At 38.6% G+C, this 20,159-nt stretch overlaps 3 protein-coding genes across 6 annotated transcripts; 1 reads left to right on the top strand and 2 right to left on the bottom strand.

Annotated features, from left to right (window-relative positions):
• Positions 1-1,023: 1,023 nt before the first annotated feature.
• Positions 1,024-5,653, bottom strand: ccdc106a (coiled-coil domain containing 106a). 2 transcript variants are annotated; one of them, XM_042423916.1, is made up of 8 exons: positions 5,504-5,653; positions 4,987-5,056; positions 4,792-4,890; positions 4,364-4,609; positions 4,190-4,246; positions 3,776-4,057; positions 3,483-3,650; positions 1,024-3,379 (listed from the first exon to the last, which is right to left on the bottom strand). In XM_042423916.1, the coding sequence occupies exons 2-8, from the start codon at positions 5,054-5,056 to the stop codon at positions 3,063-3,065; spliced, it is 1,239 nt and encodes a 412-aa protein (XP_042279850.1). In that variant the 5' UTR covers positions 5,504-5,653; the 3' UTR covers positions 1,024-3,062. The 2 variants fall into 2 exon arrangements, with proteins under 2 accessions (XP_042279850.1, XP_042279851.1); XM_042423917.1 differs by having other exon boundaries at positions 4,388-4,609; positions 5,504-5,648.
• Positions 5,654-5,801: 148 nt separating this feature from the next.
• On the top strand, positions 5,802-7,156 carry LOC121905578 (transmembrane protein 238-like). Of its 2 annotated transcripts, none has more exons than XM_042423920.1 (2): positions 5,802-5,949; positions 6,539-7,156. In XM_042423920.1, the coding sequence occupies exon 2, from the start codon at positions 6,541-6,543 to the stop codon at positions 6,868-6,870; it is 330 nt and encodes a 109-aa protein (XP_042279854.1). In that variant the 5' UTR covers positions 5,802-5,949; positions 6,539-6,540; the 3' UTR covers positions 6,871-7,156. The 2 variants fall into 2 exon arrangements, with proteins under 2 accessions (XP_042279854.1, XP_042279853.1); XM_042423919.1 differs by having other exon boundaries at positions 5,802-6,085.
• Positions 7,157-7,287: 131 nt separating this feature from the next.
• si:dkey-17m8.1 (C-Jun-amino-terminal kinase-interacting protein 4) lies at positions 7,288-18,834 on the bottom strand. 2 transcript variants are annotated; one of them, XM_042425026.1, is made up of 28 exons: positions 18,686-18,834; positions 17,043-17,440; positions 16,713-16,907; positions 16,469-16,589; positions 16,204-16,274; positions 16,021-16,085; positions 14,985-15,057; positions 14,723-14,895; positions 14,263-14,540; positions 13,671-13,728; positions 13,276-13,428; positions 13,116-13,158; positions 12,824-12,951; positions 12,593-12,646; positions 11,594-11,734; positions 11,339-11,471; positions 10,959-11,045; positions 10,812-10,859; positions 10,518-10,659; positions 10,302-10,344; positions 10,097-10,177; positions 9,876-9,943; positions 9,600-9,748; positions 9,337-9,508; positions 9,018-9,131; positions 8,824-8,922; positions 8,639-8,728; positions 7,288-8,503 (listed from the first exon to the last, which is right to left on the bottom strand). In XM_042425026.1, the coding sequence occupies exons 2-28, from the start codon at positions 17,139-17,141 to the stop codon at positions 8,385-8,387; spliced, it is 2,997 nt and encodes a 998-aa protein (XP_042280960.1). In that variant the 5' UTR covers positions 17,142-17,440; positions 18,686-18,834; the 3' UTR covers positions 7,288-8,384. The 2 variants fall into 2 exon arrangements, with proteins under 2 accessions (XP_042280960.1, XP_042280961.1); XM_042425027.1 differs by having other exon boundaries at positions 14,723-14,892.
• Between the last annotated feature and the right edge of the window lie 1,325 nt (positions 18,835-20,159).

The raw sequence follows: 20,159 nt of genomic DNA, 5'->3' as shown, positions 1-20,159 counted from the left end.
TTTTTTACTTACAAAAGTCATTCTTTTATCTCTTTAGACTAAGGTTAGTTTTTTGTTTTTTTTACTTACAAAAGTCATTCTTTTATCTCTTTAGACTTAGGTTAGTTTATTTTTTTTACTTACAAAAGTCATTCTTTTATCTCTTTAGACTTAGGTTAGCTCCTTTTTTTCTTTTTCTTTTCTTTTTTTTACTTACAAAAGTCATTCTTATATTTCTTTAGACTTACTTTATTTTTTACTTACACAAGTCATTGTTATATCTCTTTAGACTTAGGTTGGTTTCTTTTTTTGTGTGTGCTTAAAAAAGTCATTCTTTTATCTCTTTAGACTTAGGTTCGTTTGTTTTTTTAACCACTTTACTGAGTACATGAGTGAACTTGGGGTACATTCTTGGGAACAAAACGCCAGGGAGGTTCACAAACAATACATAAGAAATAAAGAGAAAATGAAAGAACAATAAAAAATAATAATGAAAAAAAAAATACATAAAATAAAACAACAGAATATTGAATATAGGCATTAAAAACAATATGCTCATTGAAGTGACAAAGAGAAGTTTACACTGTGCTCATTTCTTATTCTTTTTCCAACCATATTAAGTTTCATTTTCGCCTGCCAAACTACCAAAATCTGCGATGGGAGTTTAATTTTGTGAATCAATAGTTCAATAGTTCATTCTTTTTATGTCCTAAAAATCATATCCAGTGTTATTCCCAAAGATTCTGACTACATTGTTTGAAGTGATGAATGAAAATAAGTTAAGCCAGCCGTCCAGTTCTGATGCTTAATTTTTTTTTCTCTGCATAATTGTTTATATATGTACTAGGTGGGATTATATTGTTATATAGTCTTTAAGATATGCCAGTGACTGAATGAGCTCTGTAATTCTTCACCACACAGTGCTTAAAACATGCCACAAAGAACACAAAAAAACCCCTAATCAATCACAGTAATAGAAAGATCTTAGCACAATGAGAATTTTCATTGTGGTTGTGATGGACATAACAGAATAAGATGTCATTATTTGTAGGAAATCAAATGTTTTAATACATTTCTGTATCAACAGTACAGGTAGTGAATCATAAGCATTTTTTCAGTGAGTGGTGACGTTGAATGTTACAGATTGAAAAATCTACATTTTGTAAGAAATCATACGCATTGATAACATTTCAGTCTTCATACGCAGTTGGTGAATGATAGGCATGGCTTCAGTGATACACTTTTTACTCATGAGATAAAAATCAGACATACAGATTTGTTTGTAAAACACTGCACACTCATGTGATTTTGCCAAGTCAGCTTAGCAGCTACACTGCACCTTACAGTCCTTCGTTTTTATCCGTAGAAACAATCACGACAGTGAAAATGGCATTAGGGCCACAGATTGGAGTGCCTATGTCTGTTTACTTTTATGAAAATAGGTTAATTTAAACCCAGAGTCACTGTATACCACTCTAACCATATCTGTTTTAATATAAGGGTTCTTATTATTTCACTGTACCAGTATAAACACAACACATTATCATACAATATTATCAACATGTCTGCTGCTTTGAATGAATATGAATTTTGACAACACCTCTACAAACTACAGACCATCAAAGAGCTCTTTTCACATGCATTTGTAGTTGAATATTAGGAAGCAATAATAGATCATCCCTGTGTACAAGCTAGTTGCTCTCGTTGTAAAAGTGTTTGTGTGATTAATGTCCACAATTTTTCACACAGAACCAATAGTTACACAATGTTACAAATAGCCAGTACAGTTTATCATTGTAAATGCTCTGTACCACATTTTACAAAAGGTATTATTGTCACAAAAGCATTACAAGAGCTTCAATACCAGAAGCATAAGGAGTGGCATATACTGTATTTTAGTGCAGATAATTCACAAAAAGGTTTGGTACAACCCTTAGTGGAACACAGTAATGCAGCAGTAGTGTTGTTAAAACTGGGCCCAAGACCAACAGGTAGAGATATTATTACAAGTCAAACACTTACAATATCACCAACATGTCTGTGGCTGTATTTAAACTGTATTAAACTAAAAACAACAGTGTCTTGTGTTGCCAGAAGTATGTTACTGTGAAAAAGGCATTTGCACCACATAATGTCGGACTAGTCTTCCCTATTGTCAGTTCATGATTGTATCCGTTTTCTTCTCTTTAAGAGTTCTCCCCTCCTTTAAACTTGGAGAAACGGAAAGGAAAGGAGAACGCAAAATGACTCCCGGATTCTAATTCAGTGAGTGTTCAGAGAGTGAAAGTGACCCAAAATGATCATGTCTCTCATACCAGGCAGTCACAAAAACTGCTTTAAGGCAAGTGAAAATGGTTGAGGGTATAATGACAATGACAAAAATAATACAATACACACAGAACAATCTAAACACATGGAAATGATCACGGTTTCTTAAAAGAATGATATAATACCACAAAATCAATGCAGTGCAGTATAATTTTAACATACACAGACATTGTGATTGAAAGCTACCATATTTTTTTAGGATTGCACACAAATAAAGTGACACAAATTGCTATGCTTATAAATCATATATGGCTGTCGGGAACTGAAATAATCTCGACAACCAATAACTGAACTCCAGGTAACCTTACAGCTGAAACATAAAATGAGTCAAGCTGGTTACACTCATTTAAGTACCAGGGAAAAGGAATCCCCTCTATAATCATAATGGCAAAGACACATTGTAGTTCACATATCTTTAACCAAAAATTCTGAATCACACTAACATGCCACTTTGCTTTTTGAGCAATGAGACCCGTGTGTTTGTGTCAGCAGGCACCCCCACATCCTCAGTATTATTGGGGCAATGGTGAGGATTTGTTGAAGAAACTCATGTATCTGTACATAATATTGATTAAAAAAGTGAGATGTTAAAAGTTTGTTTGTCTGGAAAAAAAAGGATCTCAACCACAGTTAACATGACCATATCCCGGCTACTGAGAAAGCGGGCACTTATGCCTCTGGACATCTCTGTGCGTCAGAGGGGAGCGGGCCTGCTGCAGCAGAACCCAACAACCTCCATTGACCTGTTTCTCCTCTCAGTGTCTGAACCTGTAGGAAATGGGCAGAAGCAGGTTATTCTTCTTCAAGGCCTGCACCCTGCTGAGCGTCTCCTCATCCAAGGCAGTATAGCAACGGCGGGCGTAGTCCAGCAGCTTCTCCTTGGATGGATCGAACTCGCCAACCTCTGCCACCTTCTCTGGGGCCACTAGCAGCAGCTCAGCAATGGGTGTGGTGGAAGCCACCGTGTTGCGGTCCACACCATGAATTTGGAAGGCTTTAGACATATTTTTCAGGCGCTGATATGTAAGTAGGATCTTCTTGTAGCGAAACAGCACTCCAGCAGCATCTTTTACTAAAGAACAAGGATTAACAAGAGAGTTAGCTATAGCAGTGTAATGCCAGACTATAGTTTAGTCATGAAATGTTGGTTTTTGTTGCAAAAATCCTTCCTTTACCTCTTTGCCGCTCTCTAGGGGCTCGTAAGACCCGTCTTCTCTTTAATTGGTGTCTGTTGCTGTTAATGGTATCTGGCATGACATCTTCACCTGATATCAATTCCTCCTCCTCTAGGTAACCGTCGTGCTCCAAGTACTCGTCAGATTCTCCCAGGAGTGAAAGAGAATCTGATGAGACAATAAATAATCTCTTTAGTAAAACCCACGAGATAAAAGCCACAAAAAACATTATTTTTTACATTTCTTTTCATTTCCAAGAGATGCAAAGCTTTATGCCATTTGATTTGTATTACCTGTACCTACGTTGCTATGTCCGCTCATTTCATTCATCGATGACCTTGTAGCACTGTTACTGCTGCCACTGCTGCCACTGACTGTAGTGCTTGGAGTGCTATGGCTATGGCCTTGCAAGAGGGCCTGGGATTGCGTAGAGTTGAACAAAGCATTCATAGAGGCAAGCTGATTAGTTATGGGATTGGAGACATGGTTTTTGGAAGGCACCATAGTTGGAGGACCAGGTCTTCGTTGGATAAACTGACGAGAGGGGAAATGCTGTGTGTCTGTCTTCTGTAGCTCTGTAAGGAGAATGCAGTCATGATAAATGAGGATTTGCAATCTAAGATGAGATACATTAACTTTCCTAACAATAAACAGGCTATACTTAAGCACAGCTACATCTAAGAATGAAAAACTCAATGTTGCTGTACCAGCAGAACGATCTTCGTCTCTTCTTCCCCTCCAGTTGAATCGTCTAGACTCATAACCTACAGGGAAAGAAATGCCAAAAGGTAAGAATTTGTTTTCCATCCCGAGAGATTTGGAGCAAAAGTTCTGTTTTTAATCAATCTCTACTCATTCATTCTTGCTTGTCAGGTTATCACCTCGCACCTGTCTCCTTCCCTCACCGTTACTGTACTGGCTCTGACTCTGATCTTGTCCCTGGCTTTTTGTGGAGAAGATGAAGCGGTCCAGCTGGCAACGGAGGAAGTCCCTCTCCTCTTCCAGGTCCTCAATTCTTTTCTGAAGCCAAGAGTTTTTCTCTAGAGAGATCTGTAGCTGGGTCCGCAGGTTAGTGATCACCATGTATGAGTTGTTAACTGGAGATGGGCCAGCAGATGGAGGCGACTCTGAGGAGGACGAACAGTATAGTTTGGGAAATTATCAGTATTTTGTGTAAAGGAAAAAATAATTATTGTACAGATGTTCTATTTTTACCAATCAATACGGAAATTGGAAACTTAGTTGTACAATGACAACAAAGATATTCTACTCTAAAAGTGTATTTCAAAATATTGATTTTGACTTTCACCATCAAAATTTTGATCACTCTGGTTGAAAAATCCTTGCTGCTCAAAGTTGCTCTCTTCATAGGGGATGGCAATTTCATAGGTGTCCTCATTTTTTGGAGCTGAACGGGAGAAAATGTGCACAGTAATGAATGAATCATGCCTAACCTACTCTAAAAGCATTAAAAAAAAAAATCAGTTTTACTTTTCAATCTTACTCTGCAGGTGGAGTGAGCCTGCGTGGCTCTTGGATGTAGAGGCAGCATCTGACCTGTTTCCGTCCTCCATCTCCATACCCCAGACAAGGAGGAGAACAATAGATTAGTTATTAGAAATGTTACCCTGTTATGTTTATTAACTAGCTGAGACATTATACACTGTTGCACTGTACAGAAGACGACTTTTGAAACATGCAGTGGTGGCTCATAGTTCACCGGCCAGCTTCCACTACTGTCATACTTTATGTGCAGACAGACAGTAAAACAAAGCCAATTTTATCATAAACTCCTTTTTGGTCATGCTCGCATAAACTGAAACAGTTTAATTGGATGTGTAACTCAGATATTAGTTTGTAACGGCCTGCTAGCCTGGTAGTATAACGTTAGCAAGAATTAAGCTGTGAATATAAAATTACAATCCCATCCTTTTATCTACATTTCAGTGTTTCATCCCGTCATTCAGACATCCCCAGTATCCCCCGTGATACAAATATATTGTGCAGAAACTGGTACATACCACTTTACGGTTGTTATAACTTAATCGTGCACATGTAATAAGACGTTATTACTCTGTCATATCTCCATTTCACGAGTTCGTCCGCTAGCTAACAAGCTAACAATAACAATTATGGCTTTTTTTCCCAACATTCTCTTACGTCATTTCCGGAGATAATAAAATTAATGGGGTGCAGTTTACTGTACAGAAAGAGAGAACAGTACTGCAGAGACCTTTATTAACTGTTTCAGTACAAAAACATTGTTTTTTACAGATTAATTTGCGAATGCCATTATTTAAAGCGGTGTGGCTTTTGTAAATATATAAAAATAACATTGTATGTGAGAATTATAACATGTATTACTTCATTTGTTAACGTTAAAATCATTGACTGTATGTAAATAGTCAATGTTTAAAATATGCACAGAGGAAAACACACCTCCAGCTTGACAAAGACTGCAGGACAGGTAAATCCGGTGACGAGGTGTCAGGTTTCACTTGACTGGTGGCTTCACAGACTCGAGCCTGAAAGATTCAAAAGACATAATTTCCACTATAAATACTTTTACATTTTGAATACTCAGCAAATCTGGAAACATAAAGGTAAGTGTGTATGTTTTCTACAAATGTATTCGTAATAATGTAGACTTTGCTGCCGTGTAAGTGATAATAGGCTCTTGAAGCAGGTGTGGCACCTGTCCTGTATGCCAAACAAGTCAAAGAAAACAGACGCCAGTATTAAAAATTAATACTTTTTCATGCTGCTGTTATTTTAACCCTCATCCTACCAAGAATAAACTACTGTAAGAAACAACCATCATAGCAAAATGTTAACTTATTTTCTTCTCAAAACATTATTAGTTATGTAATTAATGTCATCTGAAAAAAAAAATCAGATCATTATTATTATTATTTCAGGAAAGCTGCAGTTAATTTGCATATTGTTTTAAAACGAAAAAATATATATTTCTTTAATGCAAATTGCAGCTTTTATGCTAAGTCCAATCAACCACAATCACAATCAAATGACATCCTCCCCTCTCTTTTTCTGTGCAGGCATGGCACCCAAGTATGACGGCCTGTCCCACTGTAAGCTGGCCCTGGTGTTTGCTGTGCTGATGGACCTGTTGGGTGTGATATCTCTGCTGCTAGGGGTCTTCGCTCCACTGGAGATCCAAGGGCGGGACTTTGGGGACCTGCTGGTGTACAGCGGAGCTCTGCTTGTGCTGTTTTCCCTAGCAGGCTGGGTCATGTGGTACAGTGGCAACATTGAGGGTTTGACTTCCAAAAAGGAGCTGGGGGGTACTGTTGGTGGAGCTGTGGACCGCCTTGCTCGCTCACTGAGCCGCAGGATACGGATCCCCAGGACTCACAGCAGCCCAACATAAAAAGTGGAACCCAAAGATACCAAAGACTGTTGCATGAAGGGCTGTCCTTAACCAGCATGCAGGCCAAAATGCCTGAGGCAAAGGAGTGTCATCGCTGGTTGTCATCCTCTTTACAAACACCTCGCTCCCATGAAAGAACTGTTTGTCAGTGTGATTCATGTTTTCATAAGGAAATCAGTGAGAATGTGGATCATTTCATCTAAGATTTTGTATGTGGACTACACTCAGGATTGTAATGTAATAGGCATTTCTATGTATTCCAATATATGAAGATGAAAGAGATCAATCTGCATTGCATTATTTCCTTACAAGCATTAATTCATCTGTTGACTTAACTGTGTGTGTGTGTGTATGTGTGTGTGTGTGTGTGTGTGGTGTTGCTGCGCCACATTAGGTCAGAATTCAAGTTACTACATGAATCATTCAAGATATTTTTAATGACAGTAATCAAGTTTGCACAAGGTTGAGTCAGAACCAGTTCTCAGGTCTTTCTTGTATTTGCAAGAAGAATAAGGAGAAGCTTTAACGACATAATGTGCACTTGTAATTGCATATAAATACTGCATAGGACACTTGAAAGACATTATCTCCCTTATTTTACAAAATATCCTGAAATCAAAATAAAACATTAAAGAAATTAAGACACTCAAAGCATTTCATGACATCCACAGAAAGACATCAAGCAAAGACAAATAAATAATTTCTCAGGACAAACACTGCAATTGTTCTTTAAGAAGATGGGATATCACACATATTCATATACAGACACACATTTAAAATGTGCAGTTATTTGTAATTACACCACGTGCAATATGAAAGGGTTGAATTTGAGTTAATACTCACAACAGAAAATGCAAGAAAAAGAAAGCGAACAAAAACAGTGATGAAAAGAAGTTATCAATCTCAATGCAGCAACAGGAGATAAAAAGTGTCTGATTGTCTTTATGTTGAGAGAAGATATATGCCTGCTTCCAGTTCACAGTTAACAACAAGTATGAAGACAGCTGCTTAAAGAGCAGCCACATTATTAAGTTAAACTTTATGATAAAAATATTTATAACAAATGTTGCCCCCCTAATGGAGGAGGGATGTGAAGGATCACTGTGCGAGTAGCAACAAGGGTCAGTGAAACTCAATGCACTGTTAGTGCAAAGGAAGAAATTGGCTATAACCATGCAGGAGGAAGGACAAAGGACAGAGGATAAGATCTTAACAGTTGACTCATTGACAAATTCCACAATAACGATATTATGTCAGATGAAGGCACACAATAAGGCAGCATCATCCTTTTGGATGAATCCAGTCAAAAGATAGATGTACAAAATGAATGAGGTAAACAAGAATGAAACAGTTTATATCATATACATCTTTTAGAGGATACTTTTATTGCTGTCACATTGAGAAGGTGGTTGATTCACTTCCATGAAAGCAATATTGCCAGTGCCGTCTCAGCAGTCTATATCTGCTGCATCTTCATTTTATTCCAAAAGGGCAGATCTGGGAGATGATCAATATCAGAGGGCAGGGCTGGGCAAAGGAGGGGTGGGATTCTGCCAGATGATCATGTGACTGCGTTCAGACCGCTGAGGTGTAGCTTGGGACAACTCAGCCGATCCATCATTTGCATCGTCTCCTGTAGGAGAAAGTGGATCAGTTAGGTAAACTGAAACTGAAAAGCCATTTGACATGCAGTAGAAACCACTGATCCAACACATTAGACAGATTTAAACTTTATACAACTGTTATATTTTTCAGTTCTTCAACTCACCAATGCGGAAGTTGATGTAGCCCTCTCCTCCACTGAGGATAAGCTGAGAGGTAGTGACAGTGCTGCTGCCTGGGCAGGTGATCAAACAACCTGGGAAGAAACATGATTACAAAGTCACTAATAGAAAAATACAGCATGCAAACACTCTTTGCAAGAGCTCCCTGAGAAAACATGATGAGCCTTACCAGGTGCAGCAATGATGAATCTGACAGCTTGTCGATGTCCATGGTAACACAGCTGGGCTGATGCAATAGAGCAATATGGGATAGAAACCGCTTCTGATGCTATGGACGGTTATTAATATAGTTAATAAGAGATAGGTGCATTTCTAACAACGTAAAAATGAAGTATCAATAGTCTTGGTCTGCATAAAACTCACTTATAGATAATGGGATGGAGAAGACGGCACCACCTCCTGTGCCCACCCACAGACGGCCAGAGATGACAATGAGAGAGGAGATCTGAAGAGGTGAGAGTGTCAGGAAGGACTGACCTACAGAGACAGACAGAAATGTGTTAGCTGAGTTGTGGGAAAGAGCTTAAACTCAAACAAAACAACCCAAACTAAAAAAAACAAAAAACAAAAAAAACAACTTAAATTTGTAATTCAGATATGGCATAAATGAGGTCAATAATAAATAAAGCATTGTATTATTTACACATAAAATTGCTTTATAACAAAAAGAAAATTTTAGTACCCAATGTTTTAGTGACCAAAGCAGTAAAATCAACTTCCTGCAGCGGCCGTCCAGTTGACCAGTCAAACAACCTGAGGATTGGGTCAAGTCGGCAGGACGTCCAAACACCACTTCCACCAGCACAAAGGAAACGAACCTGCTGCTCACTGCGCTCAGAGACTGAGAATACTTGCTGTAAAATAATAGGAAATAATGACGGTGAGTTCAAAAGACAGTCTGAATGTGACACTGAATACATTGTACGTACTTCCTCTGTTTATTACCTCAACTCTCTTACTGTCAATGTCAACCACATGGACCTTGTTCCAATATCCCACCCACAAGCGGCCACCCTTTGCAAGGCAGCAACGAATAGGCTGCAAAGGGTTCGATCCAAGCGGCATCACCGTGTGTGACTGCAGATTCCAGTCACCTGTCGATCACAGCACTTCATCGTTTTACGTCACCAAACATTAAGTTTTGTGAAGCATGCAAAATTGAGAGATAAACTAGCTGAGACAGTCAGATATAACTATGAAGAGGAAACAGAAAGCCATTACCTGAACTGTGTAAGAAAAAGGCTAAAGTCCCGTCAGCTAAACCGGCTATCACTTGACCCTGGGAATACCTGTGAAATTGAGTTTACACAAAGTAGCTTATTTTCACACATTTCTGGAGAAAGACATGATGATAACTCAATTTCATGTTACTACAGACAATATAAATGCTAATATGTATATTTTCATGTAAATATAGTTCAAACACAGCAGACAGAACTCACGTGAGCGAATGAATGCCCTCTGAGAGGGAAACAGACTGAAGACAGCGCCTCCTGCCAGCAGAGGCCGAGTGTACCAGGATACTGTGAGAGACAGAGGGAGAAAGAAGAAGGGTTAAAAAAAAAAAAGAGAGTAAGAGTTGGTGAGAGTGCTTTGCCAACAAGAGTCTTATTTATTGAAGTGAGCTGCTTATTCAGCAGATAATACCTTCCTTCCTGAGTTCCAATCCACACAGTTCCTGTGGCGTCACCTGACATAACAAAACAAAACATATTGTGTCAAAGGAAAAGCTAAATAAGCAGTGTCGACTTTTCAGTGTTTCCTGTTAAACGTCAGTATGGTGGAAGGAGATAATACATGTTAAGAATACATTAGACATGTTGTCTGTAGGCAGCCGCTGCAGACCATTATACTGGCACTGACCTATGGGAGGCACAGCACAGATGCAGAGGGCAGGAGCTGTGGGAGGGAGGCTGAACTGATCGAGTACTGTGTTGGACCGTGCTGGATCAATCACTGTAATATCGCTGCTGGAGGGAGGGCCAGAAACTACCCACACAGAACACTGGCAGAGAGGGACGGATATGGAGTTCGGAGAGATGAGTGGCATGAAAGAACTTGTCCCTGGGCAGTGTTAGTTATGGTTTGGATGGCATTGTACATGGTGATTAGCATGTGACTACAGTTGCTATTTAACCAGGATAATGACAGACTTACTGTGGCCTCTCCTGAGATCTCAGGTGTGACAGCAACAGCACAGTTCAGCTGAGGAGAAAAAATAAGTTAAGAACTATGTTTAAATGCATCAGAGGTATAAAGTCTTCCAGCATTCTTGCCCAAGAATTTTGCAGGGACAAGATTTACCTTAGCAGTGGAGTCTCTTTGATCCAACAGCCTAAGCTGCACTAAAACAGGCACATCTTTAGGCTCTGGGACCGGTTCCTGGGATTCCTATAATAATGACATTTAATCAAAAGGATATTGTTAGGATTGTGGAAATTTACAAATGTCTTCTCAACTCTGTGATAAATTAGGTGTAGCTTGTACAATTTTAACAGCAAGATGGTTGGAGGGTGTTTTTTCTTTGCTTGGTTTGGTAAAAATTAATGTAGTATGATAACAAAAATGCACAATTCTCACTCACATTACACCCTGTGAACCTTTTAGCCCATTTTAAATGTACTCTTCAACATTCCCTCTCAGATTAGCACCTTTCTGTGTACCTGTGTGTGTCTTTCTCCTACCTGTGTGTTTGCCAGCGGTGTGCTCCAGCCGTGTATCTGTCGTTTTCCAAGTGTTCCCCAAATGTGTGAGCGAATTTCTCTGTAGAGTTCCCTCCTCCTGACACGAGGTGAGAGAGCAGCAGGAGAAGCAGATCTTGGAGGAGAAAATGTTTCTGTTGTCAATCGGCTCAGTGGAACCATTTACAATCATTTCATTTAGTTGCAAATCATTGCGTAAATAGAAGAGCATATGCAAGAGTGACATGGCCAGCTTACTCTGCCTGAGTTTGACTGACAGCCTGTAACTGTGGAGACCCCAGAGGAGAGCGAGTTAGTGATGGAGAAGTTGGAAGAGCAAATGCAGGAGCCTGAGGCAAGATTAATGGTTCCTTGGACAGACCAAAAAAACGGTTGAACCTTTAATAAAAAAGAAACAATTTTCAATATTTTATACAGATCATAAAACATCTGACTACAACATATTACCAAACTTGAAATTACTTGGCACACATTTATTTCAGTCTCTCTGTCTTGTCTGTTTACTGCCAAGTGGCTTAATTGACAGATTCACAATGAATCCAAAAACAGCAAAGATTCCTTCCTCTCAGGAATGTATTGCTCAGCTGTCACAGTTTACCTAATCGAAACATGGCTCCTTCACTTGAACGCTTAGGTTGCCTAAGAGCAATCTTGAGGAACAGTAATGTACACTTTATGTACATTGCATTTACATGTGCATTTTCAAGTACTTCTAAACAAATAGACCCTGACATGGTAGTTATTTTGGTGACTATGTTAGAAACCGAGTGCTACAGAGTTACTTCATGCTGTAAAGAAGAGAATAACAATCCTTTTGGCTTTGTAATTGATATTCTTGTATGTTTATTAACTATAGGTTGCTGTGGTAACAGTAGCTCGAGACAACATAACAAAGATATAAAAGGTATATCACTCAAAATTCAACTTCCCCATTTGTTTTTATATATATATACACACACCCAAACTGTTTCCTATATTATTGGGTTGTTTTAAGGTACTCAATCAGTAATTACAATATTTCAGTATTCTGAGGCAGCTTTACTGCCTCTTTTATTCTCTGGCACGCAGCAGCACACCTGTTGTTTTGTGGAACAAAGTTTCAGCGGCCAACTCTCGTGTGTTATGAGAACATCATCTAACCTTCACTGCTATTTTTATCAACAAGAGGATGAGAAGCCACTATAGTGTCAACATTTCTATTCCTAGATAAACTGTCCCTTTAAGACAAACACTTACTTTTTCCAAACACTTGATCTCCTGTCCTCTGTGAACCTCTCCTCCTTTGTTGCTCTGCAAAAAAAAAAAAAAAAGGAAAGAAAAAAACACTAAATGAGTTTGGAGGCAAAAACCAGATGCACAATTGATATTGTAACCTCTCTTTTGGAACGGACATCAACTTTACATCAAATAACATAACAGAGCTAAAAAAACATCTACACAACTATGTTGATTCAGTAGCATAGTTACCTGAGTGCCTGACTACGTCTGATTGCCTCCTGCAGCTCAAACAGACGCTGCTTGTATTGGTTCTTCTCCATGACCACACGAGCCATTTCAGAACGAGAGAAGTGGCGCATGGATGTAGGTAGAGAGGCCTGAATTGAACGATTGATGCGATTTAATGCATGAGATTTATATATCATCATTAATATAGAGCAGCCACTGAATTTTGGAAAAGCTTCACCATTGCAGTATTACTGCTGCACTAAATCTTTGTGATACCGTAGATTAAAGCTTTAAAATCATAAAGTCTCCTTACATCAGGATCCTCAGCTTGGCACGCCTCCAGTTCTTTCCGAAGTCTATGAAAAACATACAAAGTGCAAAATTCTTGTTGTTATATATTACAATAACAAAATACCTGCAATTTACAAAAGTATCGAGAATTAAAGGAAAACATCTAAAACAATATTCTACACCTTTTAATTTCTTCCTCTTTCTCCTTCATCCGGCCTTCTAATCGAGAGGCTGTTTCCTGAAGTGAGGTCACTTCCAGTTTGAGAGCCGAACGGTCATCAGTCAGCTCCACTACCCGAGATAATAAAGCCTTACGAGCAGCTTCTACTAACTCACTGGGGAAAAAACAGTTCAGAAAGTTGAAGGTTATTCAGAAATGAACAATCAGATCAGGGTAAGGTGAAGATCAGGTCAGGTGAAGAAAGCAAATAGTTCCAACAAATGAGTGACTATAACATTTTTCTCTTCTTGTAAGTTTGTGTCTACTGGAGCAAGAAGTATTTGGAAAATCCCCTGAACACTCAAATAGTCACATTCGACTAGTAACAAGGTCAAAGAACTTAAATAAAAGACTCACTTGGTGACTTTCAGTTCCTCATACTGAGAAAGAATCTCCTCAAACTGGTCGGCACTACCTACACAGAGAGAAAAAGTGTAAAAAAAAAATGCTTGAGCACACACACAACTCTGACAGGAATATGATAATACATCTATCATCACTATTTACTCTGCAATCACATCCGAGAACAAAAGGCTCTGCAGGGAATGGTGCAAACGTAAAGAGGGAAGTAAAACTTAATGAAACCTACAGACAGAGGAGACGTGTTTCACTGATGTACTTGCACTTCATGTTAGCTTGGTATAAACAGTTTCTCACGATTGCCAGATTATTTTTAGACTCAAACCTTCTGTCACCTCCGACGTCTGCGATCACTTACTTTGTGTTTCAATCCAACATATAACAAAAACAGGCTCTGTCTTAAAGATGCGTGTGTTTGTCTGTCTCTGCTGTCGGATGAAAGCACAACTATTTGATTGTGGGTCACAAAATGCTAACTGACTAATACACTTCCTGGCCAGTTTTGTGACCCTTGATCAAACCCCTAGTTACCATGAAGGGAAAGTGCATCAACTGTGTTTGTGAAAAATGTCTATAAATGTGCATTTACCTCTGACGCTGGCCCCTCGGTCTACACTCTCCACATAATCCCGACTCAGCTCTGACAGTTCAGAGAACACAGAATCTGTGTTGCGTAGCTCCCACTCCATGCTGTCATCTTCCTCCACCTCCTCCTCGGCTTTTTCCTTCATCTCTCCTTCCTTCTGCTCTTCTATTTTACACTCCTTCTCTCCTTCCTTCTCCTCCTCCACCTCCCTCATCTCGTCCTCCAAGCTGGTCTCCAACTCATTTTTCGTTGGCTCTTCCGTGTTGGGTCTAACTGGGGAGCTGATGATGATTATGATGATGATGATGGCAAATAAAAGTAAGAAGAGAGTAAGAAATGTGAGAAAATACAGGAATGTTTGATGTGATGTGGTTTAGTTAAGGATTAAACATAATTCACATACTTTCCACTCAAATCTCCAACTGAAACAAACAAAACTAAGTTCATGGTTTCGGATTATTACCTTGCATCCACCCAGCCATGAAATTGTCTCAGTTCAGGAGTGGAGCTTATGATGTCACTGACAAACTGATCTGAGGTGGACTTCACTGCGATGTCAATCGCCTTTTCTCCCTTGGCTAGTAGATCTTCCAGACACGGAGGTCCAGAGTTTGAATGTGGTCTTTGGATAGTCTGCTAAAAAAAGAGCAGGAGACAACTGCTACTTCTCTGTCAGAATATTATATTAAACATGTTCAAAATACAGATAAATAGAGTCTGTTTACCTTATCATTAACACTGGATTCTGACGAGACTTGGATGGATGGAAATTCTGAATTCTTGGGACGTATGTGATTCCTAAATGTGACATGCAGTGTAACGTAGTCGACAGGTCAGTTGAATTAACAATATGAATTTTGTGCTTCTTTCCTACATTTTGCAACACTTTTCTGTAACACTCTTGCCATTACTGAATCATTACTGAATCATGTGACTTGTGATAAACATCAACCAACAACTGTATAGCTTTCTGACAAATTAGCTAATACTTTCTGCAAATATTTCATTTAAATGAAGAAGCTGATATTACTCTATATTTTCCATGTTGTCATCAAATTCCATGAAAACCACACAATGTGTCATCTCTCAATACTTAATAAATCCTCTATCATGTCAGTGGCCCATTAGTTCCCACTGAAGACATAAATTCCTTTTTTTTAAAAAGGCAAAGTCATTTCCTAAAACAACTGGGCACTGTAGTGTTTAGCCAATGTCATTCAAAACAGTAAGTAGTGCATCTGTGTATGTGATCTTTGGATAGGAATGGTAATAGTTTTTGGACAAAAAAGAAGGCCTGTGGCACAAAGGAATAAACTATATCACGCACACAGACAATACGTATTAGTATGATCAATTGTTGGCTTTGGTCTTTTCATGGGATTTTTTGACAATAATCAAAATATAGAAAATCACCAGACTTATGCTTAACAGCAATGAAACATGGCAAATGTGCTCATATGTTGTGTGGCTAGTGTGACCGAAAGGCTAAATTTAATTTACATTTGCAAAAAATGGCCTTCAAACTGTCGTTTTTAGTTTAATACAGTACATACTGTGCTAATAACTAGATATACTGTTGTTACTGTTATGTTATGCAATAGTGATTGTTAAATTCACAAATGTATGGTAACATGCAACAAAGGATTCAATGTAGCATAGACCTGGAGTCTGATTTCTTGATTTTGTTGTTGGCTATGGTCCACAGTAGCACGTGTATGGTTCATTACAGGAAATAAAATAAAATGTTTATTTCAGAACAACCTTAGAGGTGAATCTCTTTCAGAGTCCCTTCTCTTCTCCAACAAATCCCGATGTGTGTGAGCCAACTAAAGTGGAGAAGGGCAATGATATGTCAGAAGGAAAATGCTGACAAAAACATGAGCTAAGTATTGTATGATAAGGTGTTTATGGTGATAGTTTTTAGACTAAACAGCACTATCTGACCTTGTTGTAAGTATGCTTCAGTGTGCTCAGCTCTCTATTCAGGTTCGCCTTCTGCTCCTCCAAGGCCACCACTGCAAGACAAACGCAACAAATGTAGTTTTAGGTGTTAGCATCCCTCTCTAGCGATAAAACAAGAAACAGCAAAGGGATCTAATTTAGTATAACTAAAAACTTTATATCTCAGCTTCAGCAAAGGTTTAAAATATATCTATTCATGATATGCATGCGAAAGATGAAAAAACTGGATTAATATTCAAATACTCACATTGATCAGCTTGCTCTCTCGCTTTCTTCTCTAGGTCTCTCTCTCGCCGTTCTCGCTCCTTTTCCCTCCCTCTCATGGCTCTTCTTTCTTGTTCAGTTTGGTCATCCAGCTCCAGATACCTCTGAAGTGAAACAAAATGATTTAACAGCAGTCAAACACACACTTCAACAGCTTTTAAAAAACATGTAAATTAAATCATGCTATAACATACAACATCAATACTCAAAAATCCATCATTTCTCACCTCTTGACTTTCTTTCCTCAGTGCTTTCTCAGCTTGGTATCTTTCCAGCAGCTCTTCTCGCTCTGCTTTCTCTCTCTCCGCCTCCTCCTCCCTGTCTCTCAGCTGGGCTTTGCAGCTGGCCAGCCCCTCCAGTACCCACACAAATATGGGTACCAGTGACTCCACCACACTTTCACCATGGGTCTCAATAACTGTCTGTGATAGGGCAAAGCAGCAGAGTTAGAAAACATTAGTGTGTGATCACAACAATCTCATTCAAAAAAATAAAAACATTGGCATATTTTCACATGGAAATTCTTAAAAGAAAGAAAAAAATAGGGGTTTCTTTACCTGTAGTTCTGAATACAGTTTTCCTGCCTCTTCACTCACAATGTTGGGATCCAGCTCCACCTCCCCGCTCCCGCACAGAACTCTCTCACTGTACTCCATCAGCCAATTATTTTTATCTGCTTTATTTAGTGTCAAAATGGACTCCCTGACTCAACACCAAAAGGTAAATGATTTTACAATTCTATGAGCCAATTTTGTGGCAAAAAGTTGTTCTCCTGACTATATATCCTTTCCAACTAATACAACTAGTTTCTAACATTTCTCCTAACACCAACACCACCCATCCTCCACAACTTTATGTTCCATTTGTACTTGACAGGAGCAGCATCCTCTTAGGCTGCGTTCAGCTAGCTGTCTGTTAAGTTTATCTGATGTCAGGAGGTGTTTTAGAATCCATCCTGAAAAATAAAAGGAGAAAATTAATGATATATGACGGAAATCTCTTCTACACTGCAGCAACGTAATTGCAAAAGGACAGTCAACTTCTCTGTGCAGTATTCTAGCTTGGACATGCATTTTTCTCTTTTTTTCCACCTAATTTTTCTAAGCTCATAATTGGTGGAATGTGGTCATGTGGTTTTCTGCTATTATAATCCGTGACTAACCCGGTTTGTTTAACAGCAAACAAAAACAAAGTACCTGTTCAGGTAGGATGAAATTTAAATACCAATGGTTTTTGAGTCAAGGTTTATATTCAAAAGACATTATTAAAGATCAGAAACTTATTGAATGTTCAATGAAACCTTCCAGATGTATGTAAACATACTGTTTAGGTTACACTCAGCCACACATTCATGTCTCGATGGATTTCCCTTTATACTTATATCAGCAGTTCAGTGGTTTGAACATACTCAGCCCATAACCTCAACACAACTTAACCAATGGATAGAAAAAGCAAAAGTGTCAAACAATCCCTAGTTTCAGTTTCTCAGTTTTAAAGATTTCCTGCTTTTCATTGTCTCAATTGATAGTGAACTGAACAAGAAATGTCAAAATGTTACTTTGGCCATTTTTCACTGTCTCTTGACGACCAAATTATTAACAGCAGAATAACAGATAATGAAAATAATCATAAGTAGAACATCAATAAGGCTACATACATGGCAACAAAATGGTATCTTATTTCAAAGTTGAATGTGATTTATGGTTATTGTTACAATACTTGTTTTCTTTAGGCTTTCCTACTGTGCTCCAAAGCTCCTTTGGTATGTAGCCAGAATATGAAAGAAAGTGTCTCTTTTAAATATTTAAACTTCTATCATAAGGAGTGAGTGTCCCTCTCTGTCTCTCTCTCCCTCTCTCCCTGTGTGTGTGTGTGTGTGTGTGTGTAACAGCCCCACAAATAGCACACACACATATTAAAACGGTTAAGTCTAAATGTAGACACTCAATCATGACTAAGGACAGCGACAGGTTAGCGTTAGTTACACAAGTCGATAATTAGCCTAATCTGCCTTAACGGCTGGCTAAGAAGAACACAAATCGATTAAAATGACTCACTTGAATTGACATACTGTATAAATTAGTAACATGACTGACAGTGGACACCTTGAGATGTTTGGCCGCGACTTTACAAAGTTGAGACTTTGCCAAAAAAACAAGCCGAGTCGTCGTGCTGCTCAGCTGCCGTTTAACAAACTCACCTTGACGGAGGACTCCGGAGTAACTTTCATTTCATTGCTCCAAAACAATGAAATTCCAGGCGTTTTATATCTTCGTTGGAAGATATCAATTACACATAAACGAGTTTAAAGAAGGGGGTGTTGTTTGATTCTGACGTGCGCGCACATATCCACCGTCTGACCAATCAGAACGCTGTAATTGTAGGCTGTAACCAATAGGCGGGGAGAGGAGGCGGGACATGGGCAGTTTTGTTTTCAGAAGGAGAAAAAAAAGTTTCCTGAAACTTGAACGATGACACGTGACCAAGAAGGCTGCAGCAGGCAGTCAGGTGATCTGTAAGTTGTCCAAGAACTGTACCTGTCGAAATGCCTCACATACCTGAGAGCTGGCTTAAAGCTTATACACTAATTCTACCCTGAAAGACTTTTAAGAATGATGTTAATGTATAGTGTTCATTTTGTTCTGCACATGTTGAAGCTGTCCCTTATTTATTTTGGCATAGTTACTAAAAGGCTGTGACAAGAGGCTTATTTTGCTTTATTGCATGAACATATCCTGTTAAAGTGACAACAGAAAAGAATAAGAAAAGAGCTTACATCATCAAGTTTCATATTCATAAGTGTGATTGCCAACAAGAAACCTCTCTCTTCTCAGGTTTCCATAAAGAATGTGAGCAGTACTTACAGACCATTCAATTATGCACTGATAAGAAGGCTGCAAAACCTGTTGATAAGTGTTTTTAGTGTCTTTCTTTAACTTTTTAAACTTGTTTTATTGTCACCAAGTGCTTGCTCATGGGGAAATGTTGAATCTCTGTAAATAATATTGTAAAGCGGACAGTCTAGACCTGCTCTATATGAAAAGTGACCTGAGACAACTTCTGTTATGATTTGGCGCTAGGCTATATAAATAAAATTGACTTGACTTGACATATTTATTTTATGTATTTATTTTTTATTCATTATTTTATTTATTTATTTTTAACTATTTCTTATGTATTGTTTTATATCTCAGGCATTTTGTTCCCAAGAATGTACCTCATGTTCATTCATGTACTCGATAAAGTGTGAAAAAACACTGAGAGCTAGCTAGCCTCTTTCAATATGTCGCTCCAAGTCAGTGAAACAGTGTCAGAAAGATAACAGTGTTTGCATTATGAATGGTGCCAGTAGATACTATTGTTCAGGTATCAGATTTAATCAAGACACAAGAGATGACAGCAACATCATTTCTTAAAGAAGCATCTGTGCAGAACTTGGGCAACAGTTGGAGCTAGAGTTGCTATTTAACACAGTGAGGGGCAGTTGGAAACAACACTACACAGTATTTATTATATTAACTCATAGCAAAGAATGGATGAGTGTACAGTTCGTTTTACTTCCAGCAGATGGAGATACAAACACATTTTACCTGTTTTACCCTGTCATCTCCTTCCTCTTTCCTCACCCTCTTGATATCTATGGCTGTTGGTGTCTTGTCCTGTTGACTTGCACC

This window comes from Thunnus maccoyii, chromosome 10, assembly GCF_910596095.1.
Source record: "Thunnus maccoyii chromosome 10, fThuMac1.1, whole genome shotgun sequence".
NCBI classification, from domain to species: Eukaryota; Metazoa; Chordata; class Actinopteri; order Scombriformes; family Scombridae; genus Thunnus; species Thunnus maccoyii.
The sequence above is the reverse complement of the archived record's forward strand: the minus strand, read 5'-3'. Positions and strand labels throughout refer to the sequence as shown.